We start from the raw sequence: 21,437 nt of genomic DNA on the forward strand, positions 1-21,437 counted from the left end.
GCTTCAGTAGCCGGCCTCGTGAGACGCTTGCAACTGTGCTGGAAAATGGTAATAAATGTCATGTCATCTGTTGGCTAACACAAAACAGATTTCTTGGATTTTACTAGAAAAGGGGAATTTGATCTTATCAGTCATGACATTTATACGTCTGTATGACTCCATGCATGCATTTCCATTATCAACAATGAAATCAAAGACACTCCTGGAAGCTGTGGTAAAATATATTGAGGGACTTATCTAGAAAAAGCAAACAAATCCTTCTGTTGTTGGGCACGTAATGCAATTGTCAGCTATCGAAAGTATTGCATCTAAACACAGAACCAAATACTCAACTAAACACTGAAAAGTAAATAAATGAATATCCCACTGGGAACACTTTTTGTAGATTACCAGCACCGTACTGTAGACCTAAAGCTAAGCATTAATAGCAAAGAGAGAGTAACATGTCAAAAAAAAAAAAAAAAAAAATACCATTTGGGAAAATATGGAAAAAGGTATAGCAGAGAACAGAGGAGTGGTATCAAGCTAAAGCGAAGCCTTTCGGCAAAACGGGTTGTAGCAGAGCTCAACTTGAAACTTCTGAGGAACTGACAATGTCTACATCGCGTCAACAAATCTACATTTTTTATATAAGATTTATAGATGCAGAAGTCAGTAAACATTCACTAAGACATAGCACATCTGAAAAAGCAGTCTAAGACATGGTAAGACTGTGCATCATTAGACACAGTTGCCATTCCAATCAGTCATTAAATCCTATGTTTTCTTTGCTACCATGCTAACATGCTAATATGTTACCATGCTAACATGTTAGCATTAACACCACCATTTCTGAGTGTATTCCCAAAAGAACGCAGATCCTTACCATAAGCTTAGGATTGTTAGACAAGTTAAAAGCTCAAAAAGATATAGAAACTTACTTTTTCTCTGTTAAACCTTCCTGTTATCTGTGAAAGCATCATTATATGCCACCGAAATTACCAGCTGACGCGTCTTCTGAACTTTCAGTCTTCTTTCAGTGGCAACGCCCACAGTAAAGATTGTTGTCGTTTGTGCCTCCTGTTGGTACTTCGGTGTGTTGTGTTCACTGAAAGTTTCCAACCAGCTGCACACCTGACATGGCTTCTCAGAATGAACCAGGTCACCAGATGGTTTCTTGGCACATCATTAGTTTTAAACCTCTTGTCACAACAGTATATAAATCCCTGACTCTGGATGTTTAACAAAAAAAAAAAAAAAAAAGTGTGGACAATTTCCAGGGAAGCACAGTTACAGCACAACTGATTAAAAAAAAAAGAAAACAAAGAACACTTCGTGTGAATTCAGGTGCATCTTGGCAATTGTTAATTCAGTTGTTCAGTCCTGCAGTTTGATTTGATTTAGGGGAAACCAGCATTGCCAAATTGTGTCTTTTGATAACATCGCTGCAGTGATTGAGTTATGTGTTATTGCATTTGTGACTTGAGTTCAGTCCGTTGTGCCGCAGTTTACCTGAGAACAACTCAGCCGGTACAAGAAATTCAGGTCAGAAATCCTTTCATTTCCTTTGTGAAACCACATGTTGCGTCTTATATTAGCTGGATAAAGGACCTGTGTGCCTTCACGTCTCTGCACCTTAGATCAAGCTGGAGATTTCAACCACTATTTTGTTTTGTTTTTTTTTCTTCTTCCTTGTCGTCTATTTTGTTTGCTTTTCTGCAGCCCCATCAGGTTGCATCTTGTTTCGTATTTCTTCCTCTATCTCCCGTCTCTCCTTTCCCCCCTCTGTCTGAGCAGGCTCTGCATCGCCGGTCTGTGTCCCTTCTTTTGGGTAGCGCAGGAAGTGAAACTGTAACACAGAGTTCACTGGTAATTGGCCACGGTCACGCTAACCAAACAGGAAGGAATCTGCAACTGATTAGAATTCTTCCTCCTGCAATAATACCCCCCCAACCCCCGCTCTTACCCTTCCCCGCCCCCGCAAAATTAATTACATTTGGGGGTCTATTCCCACTATTGGTTTTCCTGTTTTGAAGCCGCATTATAAAAGGACAAATCCCAAGACAACAGAGTCGAGCTAGTTTTTCAATTACGGAGACACAGACTAAGTCATAAAGGGTTGAAGAGGCAACAGGCAGGCATCCATCTATTTCTGCATCCAGACAGGGAGGTTCTGACTGCGCTGATCCGTCAACAGCCAGACTGCTGAATAATCTCTTTGTGACTCATTCGCACACTCTGACCTCACAATCTCTTCTCATCTAAACAGGTCTTGCATGGCTTCCAAACAATTGTTCATTTGTGTAAAAAAAAATAAATACAAAATAAAGGTGCATGCAAGTTAGACAAATTTGTATTTTTATTAATTTTTATTGTCTTACTCAATCTTCACCGTCTTGATTTTTGACATTTGAATTTAGTTATAATACATTTTACAAATAAATCAAACTTCTCCAATAGTTTGGAAAAGTTTAAAATATTTCCTTTTCCATCCGCGTTCATTTTCAACACTTATTTCCTCTTTGAATTTCAATTGATTCGTGTCAATAAAGCAGATCAGTAATCTTAGTAATAAAATACACGTTACGGTCACACGGTATGAAAATCCGGAAGATAAATCAAATCAGAACCACATTAAAGCACGAGCAGTGGAAGATGCAGTTGCCCTGTGCTCTGTTGCATTTTCTACCAGTGCTTAATGTGACATACTCATTTTACAAAGGAGGTTAAGCACATAACAGCATCGGGATCCTGTGATGCCTGTGTAGTGTTAAAGCACTACTGCGCTTTTCAAAATAAAATGGAAATAAAATTAAGGAGATGCATTTTCATCTCATCTTCACAGAGAGGCACCGGGAGCCAGGGCTGCTTCAAAAATAAATGAATCCCTAACAATGTTTTTGATGTCCTATATTTAAATTTGTACGCTTACTTACATTACTCCTACTTCCCTGGTCTTGGAACTAATCCGATTGATATGGAAATGGGGTGCTCTGCTTTATGACGGAGTTGCAGAGAGACACAGAAAGAATGAATTTGCAGGTTCGCTCCTAGTTAAATTGTGCTGAAAAGAGGTTTTTAGGATCCATATGGCTTCATAACGTAGGTTATAGGGAATTGTGTAGAAACTACTTGAAATCCTACAATGAGCTGCCCCTTTCATGTGAGACACAGTCACAGCAACAACTGAAATATAATTTTGATTTTCAGGGGCTCAAAATATCTCTAAAAATAAGCAAGTAACATTTTTTGTGAATATTTGTTAATTAAGTTAAAGAAAGTTATAGTCATAAAATTTTACATGAAATGACATTTCATGTTAAATTGTTTCAAATGCAAATAAATAGATATGTTTGGGTTTTTTAGCCTTTACAGAACTTCTCACAGAAGTAGTTATGGTTTTACAAACTGAATAAATTATGTTTTCCAATTAAAAAACCCTCAAATGATTTTTGTTTAAAATGAATGAATAAAAAAAAAAGTCTGCATTATTGGATAAACATTTTACATTCATATTCATTTCCCTCTCTGCTGCAGTGTTTTCCCATACCTTTGAACTATCTCTAAGCTTCCTGCTCTCCACTCGGGCAAGTCCTTATCTGCTGCAAACTCGCCTTTTTATCTCGGACAGGATTTTTAAAAAAAGAAAAAGAAAGGAAAAAAAAAAAATCATCACTTACCGAGTCCCTTCCCCGGCTGAACAGCCGTTCCAGTGTGTGTTGTCTGTCATTGGGGTTGAAAATTGGGGAATGGGCTGGAAATTGGAACCATCGAGGATGCCGTCCTGGAAAAGGAGGAAATCAAAGTTAAATGGGATCATGCATGCCAAGAAAATGTTTAACCAAAGGGCAAAACGGAAGCAGGAGATAACAAAGAAGGGAAAATGCGCTTAATGTTGTGTTGCTGCAGTCTGTTTGGAGTCGTACATGTGCGAGAGAGGTGGGTCACATCATGTCGGTGCAAATGTATTGCGTACGTTTCAGAACGCGTGCCGTTTCCTCTTTAAATAGAATTTACTTCTTTTTTATTATTATTATTTGTAAGTCACACGATGTGTGTGTGACCATCCTTATGACAGGATGTATTTTTCTATGTTGCACAAAAATGTGACCAAATATACATTTAGCACTCAGAATGCACAGGTGTGTGTACAGATGATGATGATGATGACGGGCCTCGCAATAGCTCATCCTATAACGCGCTGTCTAAAGAAAAAAAAAAAAAAGTTTGAAGTGGTTCACCGCAAACAATTAATCTTGTGCTGGTGATTGCACTGAGCGTCTGGTGATGGAGATCTCACATGACAAGTTCACTTCAAAAGATGGAAATCCTGCCCCACCCAGAGCACCTTTGGTTGGATGATAGACAGGCAGAGAGGTGGGGGTTGTTATAGCATGAGAAGGCAGAGAATTTAAAGGAAACGGAGGAGTGGAGGAGGTCGGGGTGGCATCTGCCATCTTAAAATAAATAAATAAATAAATAAAAAAAAGTGTGATTAGTGATGAAACTAATTATGAGAGAGTGATGATAACGCAAAAGCTTATATTTGCAAAACGCCAATATTTAACCTGTGACAGGCCTTCTGTCATTTGATAACAAAGAGGCAGTGAAACCAGTCCTGATTATCTGATGTTTGATTAAGCTCCTGTTTATCTCAGGAGCTGCGGATCAGGTTTTATCTGACGAAGGACATCTAATCTCTCTTGGTGGAATCACGAATCCCTGTGCGAGTTAGCCAGAACAGACAAAGAAGGACTGGAGCATGTCTGGATTATGTTTATTCTGTTTAACTGAGCATTTATCCTCCTAGGTGTTGTTTCTAGTGTTTGTTGTGTGCGTGCGTGTGAGAACCGAAGAAAGTTGAGCGATCATGACAAAAAGAAAAAAAAAGAAAAAATGACGACAGGAGTGAGGTTTCTGGGAGTGCAGTGAGAAGGAAACATGCAGCCAGCCTGCACATGTTGACTTCAGAAGACGTGTTCTTCCCAGGAATGAAGGCACAGAAAGAGATTTACACGTAGCTTCATGTAGATCTGACTAACATAATAGTAAATCATTTCTAATGGGACAAAGACACTAATCAATGAAAATGCCATCAACATGAAAGGTTCAAAAGAGGTTCAAATAAATATGAAGTTGTAAAATTTAACAAACGGTGATGTTACAGGAACGGGATACCTGTGGGTATGGACCGTCCTTTCACTGAATAGTTTGGCAATGCAGCTTCATTTCTTAATTCTCATCGCCATGAAACATTTCAGAAAGAATATCAACCCAGAAGCGATATTTTCTGCAAGCAAAAACTAGTTCAAAGACTCTCCTCCCCCCCCACCCCTCTTCGCTCCCTCCAAGTCCTCAACTTACTGTCCTGGCATTGAGTCAATTTCCAATTTTCAGTGACTTTAACAAGTTATTTTTTTTCACTTTCTCACAGCAGTGAAGCCCCCAGGCCAGGAGGTCATATAATTATCATGTGCTGAATATGACAAGCATGTTTTAAAAGTGCAAATTAGCTTTAATTATGGTGTATTGGTGCTATGTGGGCATGAAATCACAAAAAACAAAACTGATGGAGCTTTTGGATTATTTAAACAGTTCAAGCTATTTTTTTTTTTTTTTTTTTACATTTAGCTTGGCTAACAGGGAATTGTGTTGTGTCAGCAGCCTTTAACAATGTATTTATTATTTCTATTAGCCATGCAACAATTATCAGTATAAAGTTATACTGGTAATTATAGTATCAAAACTGCTCAAATGATGAGGTATACCATTCCTGCAGCCTAAAGGCCGTGTAATTCAATTAAAAAATATTTAATTGACCACAAAGGGAAATTAATTGCAACTCATATTGATTCAAGGTTCTTCAAAGATTTGTTGTGAAAGACGATGGCTGTGAGGAGGAAGGATCTCCTTTAGCAGTCTGCAGTACAGCAAATTTGTAGAAGCCTCTGATTATGAAGACACTGTTTGTGACAGAAGAGGATGTTTGTGGTTGTTTATAAGTTGCTTGATTTCAATAATTTTAACAGAAGCGTGTTGCTTTTCTACTTCAAACAAAAGTAAAAAAAAAAATTATGTTACACTTTTTGTGCAAATACTCTGACTGACGCTGTGGTATTTCAATTGAAATTTAAATAAAATACTTTATTAATCCCAAAGAGAAATTAATTGTTGCTGTAACTTATTTTATTAAAGCATTACTTTAGATAGTAATGGCTGTAGGCAGGAAAGATCCCCTGTAGGTTATCATACTATAAAAATCTCATATTAATCCAGGTGTAATTGAGATTATAAGTTGTTTTACACAAGTGTGGCTTCTTAAATATGAATGTAAAAATTAAGATTTTAGCATATTTTATAACTTTTTTTGTCTTCTGAAATTATAGAGCTAGTTCTTAAAAAGTAACATTAGCTGCAAAGATAACTGAATATATGTTGTAGAAAATGACATGGAATTTTAAGATGTCCTACTATGCTAAGTAGGAATGTCTCTTCAACTCTACGCACTTTTGATTTTAAAGGTTTTAGGTTTTTTTTTTTTTTCTGTAAACCTCCAATGTGGGAGGAAGCATTTTTTTTTTGTTTGTTTAAAAAAACAGTTAAAATTGCTGAAAATATTTTGGAGTATAATAAAAGTGGTAAAAACAACCAAGAAAAACAAAAAAAATAATAATAATAAAAAATATATATTTGATCAAAATTCTTGCCATATTTTATGGTATTTTCATACAATTTAACACTGTCAAAAGTCCCAAACAAATCCACAGGTTTCACCTCGAGCCCTGCAGTTCCTCACCGCGTGTCAGAACCAATCAGAACTCCAGAACAAAGACATGAAACTGAAGCGAACGCGCAAGGTGTCCTTGGAGAAACCAAAACAGCTACAGCTCCAATTTCCTCTTTTGTCATTTTCTGTATACCTTTACACTGAAGCGGTGGGTGAGCTGGGAGAGGAACGCGTTGTCGGCCTCGCTGCACTCCTGGCACTTCTTATGCTGGTGAGCGAAGCCGACAAAGTTTCCTGAGTGAAGTCATTTCCTGAGTAGACGTTTCGCACAAACACACGACTAATAACCAGTGGTTTGGTGGGTTCGGGGGATTCAGGGAAACAAAGCGGCTGACGGCAAACATTCACCTTTAAATTTAATTTCCTCCTCTTGTTGTTGAGCACAGATAAAAGATTCAGTAGCCACGGCTAACTGGAAATATATTATGATAAATGGGCTTTATTAGTATTTTCTCCCATTATTCATGACAATAACAATACAGTGTTCATGTGTGCATCTGGCTGACTTGGGGAAAGAAAAAAAAAAAAGCCTGCACAAAACAAGGCTACTTATTATGAAAACAGTGCAATGATGAATGTGTTAAAGCAACTCAAACTTAATCTGTCTGCATTACATGTTGTTTTGAATATACCTCCATGGTATGCCCATCTTTAATGTACTATCACGCGCAGGGAGCACAATTGCTTTAGTCCCCAAATTCAGGAGAGGAAGAGGGAGGGAGAGAGCGACTTTAAAACACTGTCTGTGAGAAATGCAAAATTTATGAATACCCCCCTCACATCTCAGCTTGATTTATGTGAAATAATAATACACTATTTAATGCTTAAACATAGCTAGGAGCGATCCCTGGCTATCAAGATGTACAATGGAGTAATGGGGCTGCAAGACAAATCACCTTGTGGACTTGTGATGCTTATTTAAAGGTGCTCAGGCAGATATATTAAACTATATGTAATTGTACACTAACTCTGTGCTGTAGGCAGAGGCGGCAAACACAGGAGGAGGCCAGTCATGATGCAGATGGAGTGGGGTAATCAATTTGACTCAAGCATCCACAGCGTAGAGGAGAGAGGAGGAGGAGAGCAGGGGAGACACTTCAATCTGCAGCGCTTTTGTCTTATTTGAAATTTCAGATTTATTTATATTTAATCTATTGATCTGTTGGTGCTTTTTGAATTCTTGGAGGCAAACTTTGGGAGAAGTTTGAGAAGATATTTGGAGGAAGTTTTTTTTTTTTCACCCCTCTTACTGTAAATGTGTTTCATAAAGTGGAATAGATATAATCGGGTCTCGCAGTGCGAAAAAAATACCATGATTTGATGACATAAATTCAAAAATCTAAAACAAAAAGCAATAACCCAATTGTAAAACTTAACAGCCACAACCATTCCAACCAATTCTGGAACAATTTCTTATTTACTTGCATTGATGTTATGTATAACAGTTTTTTTTTTTTAATCAATACATACACTGAAAAACAAAGTTGCAAATTTCTGTTCATATTTTTACAATGGAAAAATATTCGCCCAGCCACACTCGCAGCAGGAACACATGCCTAAACCAAAACAGAGTTCAGCAGGTGAACTGTGGGCAAGACACTTCTTTAGTTTTCACATCCTCGTAGTTAGGGAGGGGCAATATAATACACTCGTGCTGCATATACCTAGTGCTGGACAATAAATTAATAATATATGTCGCGATAGATACGTGATCAATATCAGTAGATATTGTCCAATGCAATGTCCAATAATTTCACTGAACTCCGATCCAGAACTGTGCAGCATTCTGGGAGATGTAGGTACAGAAGAGACTTTAGCTGCTCAAAAATGTGACCTCTCATACGGTGTTGGCATCAACTCACTCACTTTTTGGTTACCTAGCAACAACCCGTTGAGTAACTTGTGCAGAAGCAGTTTCAGGTTTTGCCATCGGGCCTCATAGCTCCTTAAAAATAAAAGCACAACGGCGCCGTGGAGCGAAGGAAGCAAACAAGTACAACAACTGAAGAGGAAATTATGGACAACACAGGAAAGGTTGCATCACCAGTTTGGCAGTATATAAAAAAATATATATATATACACACACACACACACACACACACTACTGATATTAATTGATTTTAAATGCTTAAATCATTATATGTTTATCAGGCATATTGTCCAGCCCCCAGGGGAAACAACACTCACTAAAACTTTCTCAGCCATCTCATTAAATGGACTTACATCATGGTAACTGTGGTGGAAGATTTTCCTTTTTGAAACCTTGGTATATGTTGTTACCAGGAACCAGCCGAAGCCTTAAGTGGGATTAGGACATAAGATTGTCCTAAGGTTAAGTCTGAGTCAACCTTAAGCTTCAGCACAAGCTGTGTCAGCTTTAAAGAAGACCAGGTTCAAACAGAGCCAGTGGTCACACCAACCGTGATTTATGATACACTGATTGCCTCATTTAATTAAAGTAAATGGCAAAGCCTAAGCCGAGCCAAATTGTCCTGATCTGATGGATTGGCCCCCGTTTTACCACCAAAAGCATGTAGGGTAAATAAACAGGGTAATTACAATGGTAAATGAAGCCTCTGTGAGCGAGCCGTGTGGGCTGCGGGTGGCTCACCCAGGATGTGCTGAAGAAGTGAACAACAGGCGTTCCCATAACTTTCTTTTTATCACCCGACCTCTGTCTCTACAAAATCCAGCCACTGCCAACAAAAACATACCTGCAGATCACACAAACGCACACACATTCCCAAACCGCAGCTCTCCTCCCACCTCCATCCCTGTGTGCGTTCACGTACAATTACAGCTACGGTGATCCACAGGTGTTGAATTCTTCTGGCAAGCCATAAAACATGATATGCATGATTTGTGCAGTCAGCCAGGTCTGTAATTTCATTCTCCTTTTCTTTCATTTTACCTTCCTGGGCCACACGATCCATTTTCCTGCTTTATGAGAGTGCAGACACCCAGAGAGACTTTCAGGATGATTACATGCCCCGTGCCATGGGGGGCTTGTGTGCAGGGGTGTTGGGGGTGGGGGTCTGAGGAGCCAGCGCGGCAGCATAAGAGCCGTGTCAAACCTGGGTGAAAACAGCAATTTGAATAAATCGGTGAATATTTAAAGTGCTCGAGGTGTGTTCCTAGACATTAACAAAAGTGAAACTATCGACTTTCAGAGTAGCTATATCAGGGTCTCCTAATAGATATATTTTTGATCTACTTAGGAATTCAAAATACATCCGTATTTTACGGGCATGCCGAGCGCTGTCACAGGAGCAGCTGTGATTTAGATCTGGACACATGCCCTTGCAGTCCGTGAGCGCCTGGCAAAATAAATCATGCCTTCCTTGCGAGGCTCGTGTATTTAAGGTGATATTCATGTACGCAGTCAGGACTGGAGTCACAGTCTGTCTGTTGGCAGGGGAACTGCAATGTCCTCCGGGGGGAACTAAACAAACTCTGCCTGCTACTTTCACAGCGAAGCCAAAAAATGATGAGGCTGAGAGCTGAGTTCCTCTGCAGCTGACTTTATCCAAACACACACACACACACATATGCACGACATAAATTATATTTTTACATATGCACACCTACAGTATAAACAGCAAAAGAGGAAAACTATAAATCGAGTTTGTACATATTAAAACTGAGTCATTATTATAATCCAATCTGAGATTCACAAAGGCACACTTCTAATATTACTGTGAGATTTACCATGGCTTCTTGTTATAATATCTATGTAAATAATGGCCTCTCATGGAATTAGAATTAGGCTATATTAGTAAAAGGATGGATGGAGATTAAAGAACACGAAAATTCAACTAGGCCACCAAGTGGGTTTCTTTTTTTTTCCTTTTTTTTGGCGTACCTGCGAACCGAATCATCCAGCATCATAAGTAAATATTATTGAGTCATAAACTGCAGCATTAATCCCGGTGTGTGATTGACATTTCATATCGGTGACAATACGCCAAATAATTAAAAACAGAAATCTTGAAAGGTAATAGCTTCTCAAATCCATTAAGTAGTTAAAGGTTATGAGGAAAAACAGGATTACTGCTCACAGCCAAACTCTTAATTAAATGACACTACGTAATTTGTTTCGAAATCCCTTTCTCTCCATAAGCACAGCACAGGTTAAATGAATGGGCAATGAAACATGTGTGTCATTTACCGTCATTCTGAGGAGACAAAGACAATCCCCCCCCCTCCGCTCCCAGCACCACCAGCCACCCCACAGTTTTCTGTCTGGATGTATTGGAGCACGAGCGAGCATGGTAGATGGGATAAGCAGACGCACAATTCCTGAGAAATTGTTTGCTTAATTACTTTCCTTTTATTCGAAGCATACTTGCAAAGAGGGATGCTTCCCCCTCCTGGCTGCTCATAAGAAAGTCAAAGATTCCCTGGTCTCCAGTGTCTGCTTTCACTTCTTCTGACTTCTGTGAATAAACTTAGCCACAGTATTCAGCATGACGGTCTTTTCAACTGAGGCATCATATTACACCTGGATGGGTGAGCTTTCATCCACAGTGAGGTTTATGTTGGTCATGCTCATTTTATTTTATTTTATTTTATTTTATTGGTCAGGACTTGCCAATCAAACCATTTCAAAACTCTGTAGCTTCCAGAGCCAAAAGGAGAGAACATTGCGGTGTTGTGGATTAGCTTTCTGTTGCTTTCAGTGATTTTAAAATCCTCGTTCTTTCATTTGAAGAAGCTCGTAATGATCCGATACCAAATTACGTCACAAGTTCTGTTTCTGATTATACCCCCTACAACAATGTGGTTATCTACACCCAAATAGCTAAAAGTTCCCTAAAACAGCTTTGGGAAGGTTTTGTAATATAACAGAACACACTACCCACTGATATTTAGGAAACTAGCTCAGAAGTATCTTTAACGAGTCTTAAGATGCGCTCTATCATCACAGATCTATGATGGTACTTTTATTTTTACATTTACTTTAAATTACACCATGCCATTTGTGCTTTTTAACACATGTTTTATGGTATATTTTGATTGTAGACTCACAACAGACATTTTGTTTTGTTTTGGGTATTTTCCTACTCCAATTCTACAGTGACTCACTGAAGAAGAAAGAAAAAAAAAAAATCACTCTTCAGATAGGACTGCCTATGTTTTTTAAAAGTTTAACATAGATTACAGCAGTATTACAAGAATGTAAACTAGTTATTTGTAGGATGTGAACTGTTAGTGCCAAATATAAAAATTCATAACCAGGATTGAGAGAGAGTATTTTAATTAAGAGTATCAACAGTACATGTTTTAGATAGAAAATTAACTACTTTTAGAATGAATGTCACATAGGTTAACATGTGACCAACCTAATTCTGATGGTTTAAAAATATTAAATTCAGAGCAGAATCGATGGCCTGAATTTCAGACATCCACAGCCACCAGAAACCACTGCGGCTCCTCCGTCTGCTCTCAGGAAAAGAGGATAGAGCATGGAAGCGAAAATGAAGAAGAGGAGAACGAAGAAGCGGGAGGGGGTTTGTGTGTCTGTGTGGGGGTCTGAGGGTGTGAGAGGAAGAGAGGGGAGGAAGAAAAATGTAAGGGCAGCAAGCCTAGCAGATCAAAGAAAATAACATGGGAGAGGATATGAGTGCTTTGAGAAGTAATATAGCCGAGATAGCATCTGTTTTCTGTAGCATGCAGGAGGCTTGAGACAAGACGGGAAAAAGACAACGGAGAGTGAGTGCACTTTAGCCGAGGATAAGACCAAACACAAATGGGTTATTAAGAAACCCTCAACGCAATATCTGGCTGACATTAAAGTGTCTCTTTTGAAATGATCCACGGCTGGAGCTTTCTACGATACAGACGGTGATTAACCACTATTAGGATGGATGAAGTTAAGGGCAGCATGATTACAGGAGTTGAAGTGTATTTTCTTGGAAAGGAGATTAAAGCAAGAATAAACAAATGTCATCACCGTCACCCTGCTGGAGAGCTCATAAAACGCAGAGAAGAACTTTTTTTGGCGACTAAAAGTTCAGAATTAAACACTTCAGGAGTCTGTCTGTGAAGAAAATAAGTCCTTGTTTGTTTTCTGGTTTTCAATGCAATTTTTTTGTATTTAATTTGTAAGAACAATAATCAAAAGCAGTTCAAATATTTTTCTAGCCATCCTGCCTTGCAAAGTCCATGTTCATTATAGGAGAGGATGTGATGCCTCATTGTGTAGACGGGCCATCTGAAATATAAAGACAAACTTATAGTTTGTGTTAGTGATTAGAACAGGAAGCTTGGTTGGAATCACTAACTATTCCCTGGTGATCCAACAGTTTTCATAACAGACAGAGGTTGAAGGCTCAAAAAATACAACAGAGCAACTTTGCTGCAATATGTTCACCTTTCCCGTTACCTGCTGAAATTTGCTTCAGCTACATTTGCCCCTTGACTGGTTCATTAAAATGACCTAACGGAGGGTACTGACTGATATCCTACGGCAAATGGATGCTTCTCATTTCTGATGTTTGTTTTTTTTTTTTTTTTCCCCCGTGAAACAACAAGAACCACAACTGAAAAAGTACAAAACAAGTTAAGAAGCTACAAGACCGCCTGTCAAAGTGTAGATAAAAAATAGCTTATTATAAAACAGATACACCCTTTCTACTTCCACTGACATGATTTTGAAGATGCCTCACTCATACTAAAAATACCTAACCTTGACTGTGTCCTGAAGTAACAACTGCAAAACTGAAGAGTGCGTTTGTTACCTGGGCCATAAGTAAGCAGTGCTTAATGAAAAAAAGATCCAATTACTTGCAGGTCACAGGCTATTAATAATAATAATAATAATAATAATAAAATTTCAGTCAGTCAGTTTAGGTAACCAGCAAAATGTTCTGTGAATCTATATGAAAAATAATAATAATAATAATAATAATAAAAAAAAACAATTGCTTGTCTTGGGGAAATAAAGAGATCATACCATGACAAGTGTTAATTTTTTATTTTTTCAAAAGAAAAGTTAGAATTTAAATCTTGGTTTTGTTCAGGCCTCTAACCTAGTTGTCTTCTTGCTGTATAAAAACACATTATAAGTTGCATTCTTATACAAGACTGTTGAAAATCCAATAATGTCTTTCCTGATCTGTTTTCCAAGAGTCCAGAATTGGATCCAGATTTTACTGGTTCAAAAGTCATATCCCTTCATCTCTTATTTCCTCTATCCGCTCTTTTTCTACTTTATTTCTCCTCCCCCCCACCCCCGTCTGCTTTATTTATTGAAGGTCCGGTAGCATGCTCAAAAGTCATTACCCACACATATGTACCTTTTTGAATAATCAATAAATAATTATTTTATTATTTAATAGGGTGGTATGGAAAAGGAAAATGGGTTTTATTACATAAATCCATCATGCATGATGAATGGCTGCACTTGTAAAGTTGGACAAGGCGGAAGGAAAAGTGGTCTGACCAGCTCCAGCCGCCACTGTGCACTTTCTCCATGAAAGGTTGTAAATATGAAAATGTTGTCTCTTTGGGACTGTCAGTTGGAGTGCACGGGGCATTTGGGGAAAAGAGGGCTGTAAATTCGGAGAGATTAATTAACCAATGCATTTGCCATTCAGCCCTGCATCCTTTTTTGTATATTGCGGCCCCTGTGAGCCGAGAGGTGAGAGCCCTGGCTGCAGTCGGTCCACGGAGTCTGGACGGCTCATTCCAAATGAGTTATTAACAGAATTTTTTGAATAGATGGAAAAATTGTAGCCGGGCCATTTAGTGTCATAAAGGCTGGGTTGGCGAGGCAGCAGGGGCCTCCCAGGGACAGGAGGCAATACCATTACAATCAAATCTGAGATGGAAGAGGGATTGAGCTGTCCATTCTGAATTTTTATATTGTCGGAGGGCCGGGGAGGAAATAATGCCATCCTGGAGTGTATTAACCTCTGGCTGGGGAGAGAGGACAGGGGGAGCGTGAGAGTGAGTGAAAAACCAAGGCAGGCAGAGTGAGCGATTTGAGACTGGACGCCGTGGAGGGGGCGGGGGAGGGGGGGGACCAGTGGAGGGAGGAGGGCAACGAATGGGCCAGAGAGTTTCATGCCTTATAGTGGGGAAGCCAAAGAGGGAGCGGCGGGGATATGAGATGGCCAAGAGACAGGGGAAGCAATGGAGAACGCTGAGAAAGAATTAATGTAATAAGGGGAGGGGAGAGTAAAAGCGCAATGGGAAGGAAAGCTCACGAGCATGTGGAAGCCGGGCGAAGACAGAGGAGAGCTGGCAAGAAACAAAATGACGACTTAAGGTGAAACAAGGAAGGAGCCTCGAAAGATTGTGGGAACGGAAGGAAAACAGCAGCCAGGACTACAGCAAGACAGAAACAATACAAAGGCGTCACATAAGTTGTGTGTGTGACACACAACTCACATACACATTTTGTCTCAAATGATTTCAGTGGCTTGAAAGCATTTCAGTACAGAAATGTACAAATGTGCAGTCAAAAAAAAGTGATAATTTGCTACTTTGGCTATTTGACCTTATTTCTCTTTGTCTATCTGATAAATACTATTAAAAAAATCATGTTTGTTTCAAAATATAATTGAAATGGAGCATATTGTTAGGCATTACATCTGAACTATCAAATGCAATTGGTCATCTAAAAGACACATACTTGAAAGGATGTTACTGAGGGTTAATATAACAAAATATATTTTTCTTTGCAAGATGTATGTGTTGTATTTTTTAATAATTTGCTATCACTTAAATGCAACAAATATTACAAAATATTCAAACACATTTTTAAGTCTTCCCCCTGACTGGTCAACATATAACAGCAATATGATAATGGGTTGTGTTCTGTCAGAGGCTTCTTCTAATCTGCTGCAGCACATGCTGCTATTGGAGCCTCCTCCATCTATAATGACTGTTTGGAAAGACGCAAGTTGTGACAACTCGTGCAACATCTAATTTTCTTTTTAATTTGAAACCTGACAAAATGTATAATAATCATCAGAAAGGTATAATCCTAAAGATTAAACTTTCAGACTCCTTGAACACAACCTGTGTGCATTCAAGAAAGCTGCTATCACGTGTAGAAAGTAAACTTTAAACGAAGTCAGCCAATCAAATCAAGAAAGACATCCAAACATTAAGCAAACTCACAAGAATACGCAAAGAAGTTAACACAGCACTTATGACTACTGCTGTAGTAGTTAGGCTCCCTCCTTCTACTACTAATCGTTTTCAGACTCGGTAGTGTGTACTCATTCAGATTCATTTAGGTTCAGCTAAGGAAAAGTAAAACTTAACATGTTAATATAAATAAAAAAAAGTTGATATTGATTACATATAGATCATCTTCCACTTTTTTATGTTATGAGTTTATTATGTGAACTTGAGACTTACCCTCCATGTGGAGATGTTTCTGCTGGAAAATTTTCAAGTCATTTGTCCTCTGCACAAATGTAAAAAGCCATGGATGTCCAGCTCCTGTCCTGCCATTTTACGTGTCTCTGCTCCAAACAGTCACAGTTCTCCAGAGGCCTGCTAATTAAACATTATTTGATTCAGGTGTGTTGAACCGGAGAAAGAACAAAAACATGTACATTTTCGTATAGTTCCCAATTGCAGTAAGCCATAGTGGTGTAAATAAACACTCGAAATATATCACTCGACCAGTAATGAAGCAATAATACATGAGTTAAACTTTTTCAACTTATTTTCTAAAATATACGTTTCAGATTAATTGAGTTGAATTGCTATAATACAATCTTCAATATGCTACGTATACCTACGTAGCATAGTATGGCTGCAGGAAATTCTCAGGTAACCGGATTTACCGGATACCCTGGTATTTGTTTTCTTTTTTTTATATAGTAGCACGTTAGTGGTGGTGAAACAGGAAACGGCAACATACGCTCACCAAGTTCACATGGATTCTTCCAAACAGGTGAGTCCACCTGCTATGCAGTCTGACTGTTTCCGCTGCATCTAAAATACATTTATTAAACAACGTATTGTTTAATTCTTCTCAAAACACTATATTTTATTTTTAATGTTCTGACTAAAACGGATTAATGTGTCGCGCAGTTAATTTTTTCTGCACCTGCATCAGCGCGTCTCTGTTGACCAATAGCGTTCGAGTTCAGAGTTCGGCGGAAGTTGTTGGCTGCTCCTGCCACTGCACCTAGTGCAGGCTAGCAGGTTTTAGCAGGCTAACGGGTTTACCTTCGCATTTGAACTGTTTGTCACTTGAAATCGGAATCATGAAACGCTCTAGACTACATAAAAGATGAAGATTGTACGGACAGGGCAATGATTCCCATAAACATTGCCTCTGAAAAGGAGGAAATACACGCTTAAAGACTCCCGGAAGTGTTACTGAAGGTAAGCAGTTCGCTTTTAAAGCTAACTTAGCCGGCAACGAAGAGCTATTATTGAAGCAATTCTTGTTTGTAATAACTTTGATAGGATAACCCAGAAGTCTGCAGCTGTTGTTGGTCATTTAATTCATAGTTTATTGAACGCAGACAGTTGACATGCTTTATTTTGGTCTGTCTGGGATGCTGTAGCCCATCCAATATGTCTTATTCAGAACACGTAGCTACTTTATGCGTCAGTCAAGTTAAATATTCATACAACTTGGCCAGTTTTAAATGGCAGTTCAGGTCGGGGACCGTTGTGGTTTCAGATCAGCAATTTTGATGAAGGGTTTGCCACCACAACTAGGTACATTTTCTGCTTTGTCTTAAAAAAACAATGCATTTGAAATATCTAGATAATAAAATAACATAAGAAAGAATCGAAAAATTTTGTGTGATCTGTTAAAATTTTGCAGTAGAGCTGCACGAAAAACACATGTTTAGCTGAATTGACTTGATTTTTACTTCCAGAATTGTGGCTGAAACTAAACTTTTACTGCACCAGGCACTGGGAGAGTAGTAGTGCATTTGAAACAGTGTAGTTAAGAAGAAAGCGATAAGGTTATTCAGTGAGGAAGCAATGTTTTTCGAACGTTTTAACTAGGACGACACTGAAATACGAGTCAAATTATCAATAGCTGGTATCAACATGCTACTTTTCTCCTAGCCCAGGAGTGTGTCATTAAAGAACGTAGCTTTATATGTTGTTTTGAACCATCTGGTTAACCCTTGCATTTTTGACTGACCTGCAAAAACTGGTGTGACGGGGAGAAAATGTCTGTCACTGGCAAGAAAAACACATTCTACATCTTTTGTCAAAAGCTACAGAATCACAATACTGATGTAGACCACTATGGATGGGTTGCAGTGTGTTAAACTTACTGCATATGCATGACATTAATCAGGTTGCCTCTTAGTTTAATTAAATATCTATTCTTAAATGATTCAGATCAATATCGGCAACAAGAATCCTGATTGTGACACCCCTATATGAGAATATGATACATTTATCAGAAAGAGAATTGACAAGGTGAAGATGTACCTCTCTCAACATCTACCTCTTGCTGTTTAAATATTTATTTTGTGGCTGACTGTTCACACCCTTCCTGTGTGTTTTGTTTTGTTCTCACAGATTCCAGTTGCCACGGACACAATGAGCGCCAAGTATGGCCTGGTGGGTTACAACAGTTCGCGGAAGCACATCTCCATCTCCATTCCGTCGTCCACAGAGGTGATGTCGCCTCACATCAAGTCTGTGGAGGAGCTGAGGGTTCTGGGAATCAACCTCAGCAGCTTAAGTGCCCCAACACAGTTCTTCATCTGTGTGGCTGGAGTCTTCCTCTTTTACCTTATCTATGGATATTTGCAGGTAATACAAGTGGGGAAAAGAAAGAAACGTCCGATGAAATCTATCCATGCCGTCGTTTACTCTTAGGTTTTCGTGTTGAAGCGTGTTCTGATTTTCTCTGGTAGTACTCTGCATTCATTTCTGTATGTGTCCTTACCCCGTAGGAATTAATATTTTCTGTGGAAGGATTCAAACCTTTTGGTTGGTACCTCACTTTGGTACAGTTTGGCTTTTATTCCATGTTTGGACTCGTTGAGCTTCAGTTCACGCAGGACAAACGCAGAAGGTACCTACAGATTTTGTCATTTAATTTAAGAATTGTCCATGAAATAATTTGTTGACAGAGTGAAAAACAAAATATATATGACTCGTAAGCCTTGCAACCAAGACTAACATCCGACATATTCTGTAAAAAGTAGCTCCACAGTTGCTCCACAGCTTCCTACTGATATTAAATTACATGGCTATTTTACTGTTTTTTTTTGTTGTTGTTTTTTGTTTGTTTTGGGTTGTTTTATGGATTCAGAATCTAATTTGACGATCTCAAATTAAAAATCTAATATAGCTGATTACATGATCAGTCTAGAACTGATTAATTCTACCCTCAGCAGATATTTGTGAATAATTTTTCCATTAGCAATATATGCAAATAATTGTATACTTTTGTTTGTCATTACAACTGTTTTTATCTGTCGTCTATATAAAATTAACTGTTTTTGCCGCAATTACAGACTTTATACCTGAAACCGTAGCAACTGTGGAGCTACTTTTTACAGAATATGTCGTTATTTAACTTCAAATGTAAACTGAAAAACTTACCGCCTGACGAGCCAAACAGTGTCGAAGAAAACACAACGTACAATTGTTTGAAGAGTTTCTGTACCTTATGGAAATCATTTACAAATTTGCTGGATTTTATGCTTTTGAATTTTCTGTTGCTGTTGCCGCCTAATATTAGTGCATCTCATTACAGTGGATAATGTGATGGACTTCAGAGGATAAGACTATTTTATTTTTAAAGAGGGGTGAAAATAACATGCACATAGAAAATGTTTTCTATTAGTCTAGATAGGGTCTAAATCTGTTTTCATTTCCATGTCACCTCTCTTTTTTTTTCACTGTCTTTCTCGGTCTCCTTTGTCTAGGATACCAGGGAAGACCTACATGATGATTGCATTTCTAACAGTAGGAACTATGGGACTATCCAATACCTCTTTAGGGTACTTGAACTACCCCACCCAGGTCATCTTCAAGTGCTGCAAACTCATCCCAGTCATGATCGGAGGAGTTTTTATACAAGGTTAGCTACTCTTAGAAACGCTTTTCATCATTTAGATATACTTTGAAGTTTTGTCGGTGTCATTGAAGAACTTCATAATAAATCAGTTTGTGTTTATAAAGTTATTTTTTTGTGCCATTGAATTTAACATTAGCAGTATTTAAATATGTGGAAAATCTGAATAAGCAATAGTTCAATAATTGCATTTTTTTTTTTTTTTGGCTTGTTTGATTTTTTTTTCTTTTTAATCTGTTCCAATTTCATAAAAAAAACATTAAAAAAAAGTTTTAAATCCTAAAAACCAGAACATAAATGGGCATAGTCGTAGATAGCCACATTTCCCAAGTCTTTATTTGACATAAAACAGTTTAAATGTAATCGGCTAAGACAGGTGGACTTTCCATCAGGGACACTTTCCACCTCGTTCCTGTGATCGCTGGCATCTTTTGAAGCAGCCATCACCTTTCAACTTTCACTCCATCCTTTTCATCCACCTTTTGTTGTCTTCGGTCGTCAGAGCTCAGTCGGCAGTAGCAGCAGCAGCAGCAGCAGCAGCACTGGCCTTCCCAAGGTTCCATGTCCTAAACATCAGATGAGTTTAGTGCTCCTCTTTTTGCCCCCACCCCGTTTCCTTCATCTTTCGACGAGCAGATGTGAGGACCAGGGTCCCTCAAGGGGTAGAGCGAAAAAAACATTTGTTCCCTTGGAATGCAAGGAGAAGAGAAAGTGGAAGAGAAGGATGTGGGAGGGGCTCTCGGGGTTGCATCTGATGTGAGGCCCTTCAAAGGCAAGTGGGGGGAATCAAAGCCGACCAGAGCTAACCTGATGCTGCGTCCTCTTGTCAACCTTAAGGCACCCGTCCGTCAGTCTGTTTTCATCTTGTTGTTTTTCTCCTATCCTTTCCCGTTTTTGTTTTTTTGTTTTTTTTCATTGTTTTTTTGCATCACCCCTAAAACTTGGAATTATGTGAAATGCTAAAAGAAAAACTTTTGTGAGTTATGTTTTAACCTGTCTCTCAAACTATAAATATTTTAAAAGTGTCTTATTAGACTTTTACAACAGATCCGTGCATGGTGCCAATGAGAATTTATTATTTATTTTTTTTTATGTGTGTTCAAGGTAAACGGTATAACTTGACTGATGTGTCTGCTGCTCTCTGCATGAGTTTGGGACTCATCTGGTTTACCCTGGCTGACAGCAAAGTAGCTCCGAACTTCAATGTGACAGGTAATCAATCCCTTCATCATCCACAAACCTGGGCAGTTCTCAGAGACGACCTCAAATGCCGTCACTTTAGCCCATATAGAGTTGTGCTGCCTCAACAATGCCTTTTTGATAGGGTATTAGTAATTTAAGGACAACACTCACTGCAAATAAAGTGGTTTCAAGCATCTCTCTTACTTATTTGTGTAACCAAGCTAGAGAGAGAAAAAAAAAATGCTATTTAAGCATTGCGTTAGGTTCTTGTCTTTATTTCCGAGACCTGCGTGATTTACTGAAGTGCCAGCATTAGCATTTAGTACTAATCAGTGTCTCACAGAACATGCATACCGCATTTATATCCAATATTTTTTATTAAAAAGCACCTACAGTTGTGGTCAAAAGTGTACATACACTTGTAAAAAATCATAATGTTATGGCTGTCTTGAGTTTCCA

At 38.6% G+C, this 21,437-nt stretch overlaps 1 protein-coding gene and 1 long non-coding RNA gene across 4 annotated transcripts in view; one reads left to right on the plus strand and one right to left on the minus strand.

The window, feature by feature from the left end:
- Nucleotides 1-204: 204 nt before the first annotated feature.
- On the minus strand, nt 205-16,900 carry LOC106950339 (uncharacterized). 2 transcript variants are annotated; one of them, XR_001425597.1, is made up of 5 exons: nt 16,839-16,900; nt 16,656-16,723; nt 16,139-16,279; nt 3,660-3,763; nt 205-1,828 (listed from the first exon to the last, which is right to left on the minus strand). It is a non-coding gene; the product is annotated as an uncharacterized LOC106950339 (long non-coding RNA). The 2 variants fall into 2 exon arrangements; XR_001425596.1 differs by lacking the exon at nt 16,839-16,900 and having other exon boundaries at nt 16,656-16,747.
- slc35b3 (solute carrier family 35 member B3) overlaps nt 16,572-21,437 on the plus strand; it is a 14,462-nt gene continuing 9,596 nt past the window's right edge. Inside the window, exons 1-5 of one of the 2 annotated variants that reach the window (XM_015037116.1) lie at nt 16,572-16,682; nt 18,287-18,523; nt 18,667-18,788; nt 19,648-19,802; nt 20,901-21,008. In XM_015037116.1, coding sequence (XP_014892602.1) covers nt 16,665-16,682; nt 18,287-18,523; nt 18,667-18,788; nt 19,648-19,802; nt 20,901-21,008 — 640 coding nt within the window. In that variant the 5' untranslated portion in view covers nt 16,572-16,664. Of the gene's footprint in view, nt 16,683-16,905; nt 17,120-18,286; nt 18,524-18,666; nt 18,789-19,647; nt 19,803-20,900; nt 21,009-21,437 lie in introns of those variants that run through there. The other variant, XM_015037117.1, reaches the window with a different exon arrangement.

This window comes from Poecilia latipinna, unplaced genomic scaffold, assembly GCF_001443285.1.
Source record: "Poecilia latipinna isolate Pla-1442-1.1 unplaced genomic scaffold, P_latipinna-1.0 Scaffold394, whole genome shotgun sequence".
Taxonomy (NCBI): domain Eukaryota; kingdom Metazoa; phylum Chordata; class Actinopteri; order Cyprinodontiformes; family Poeciliidae; genus Poecilia; species Poecilia latipinna.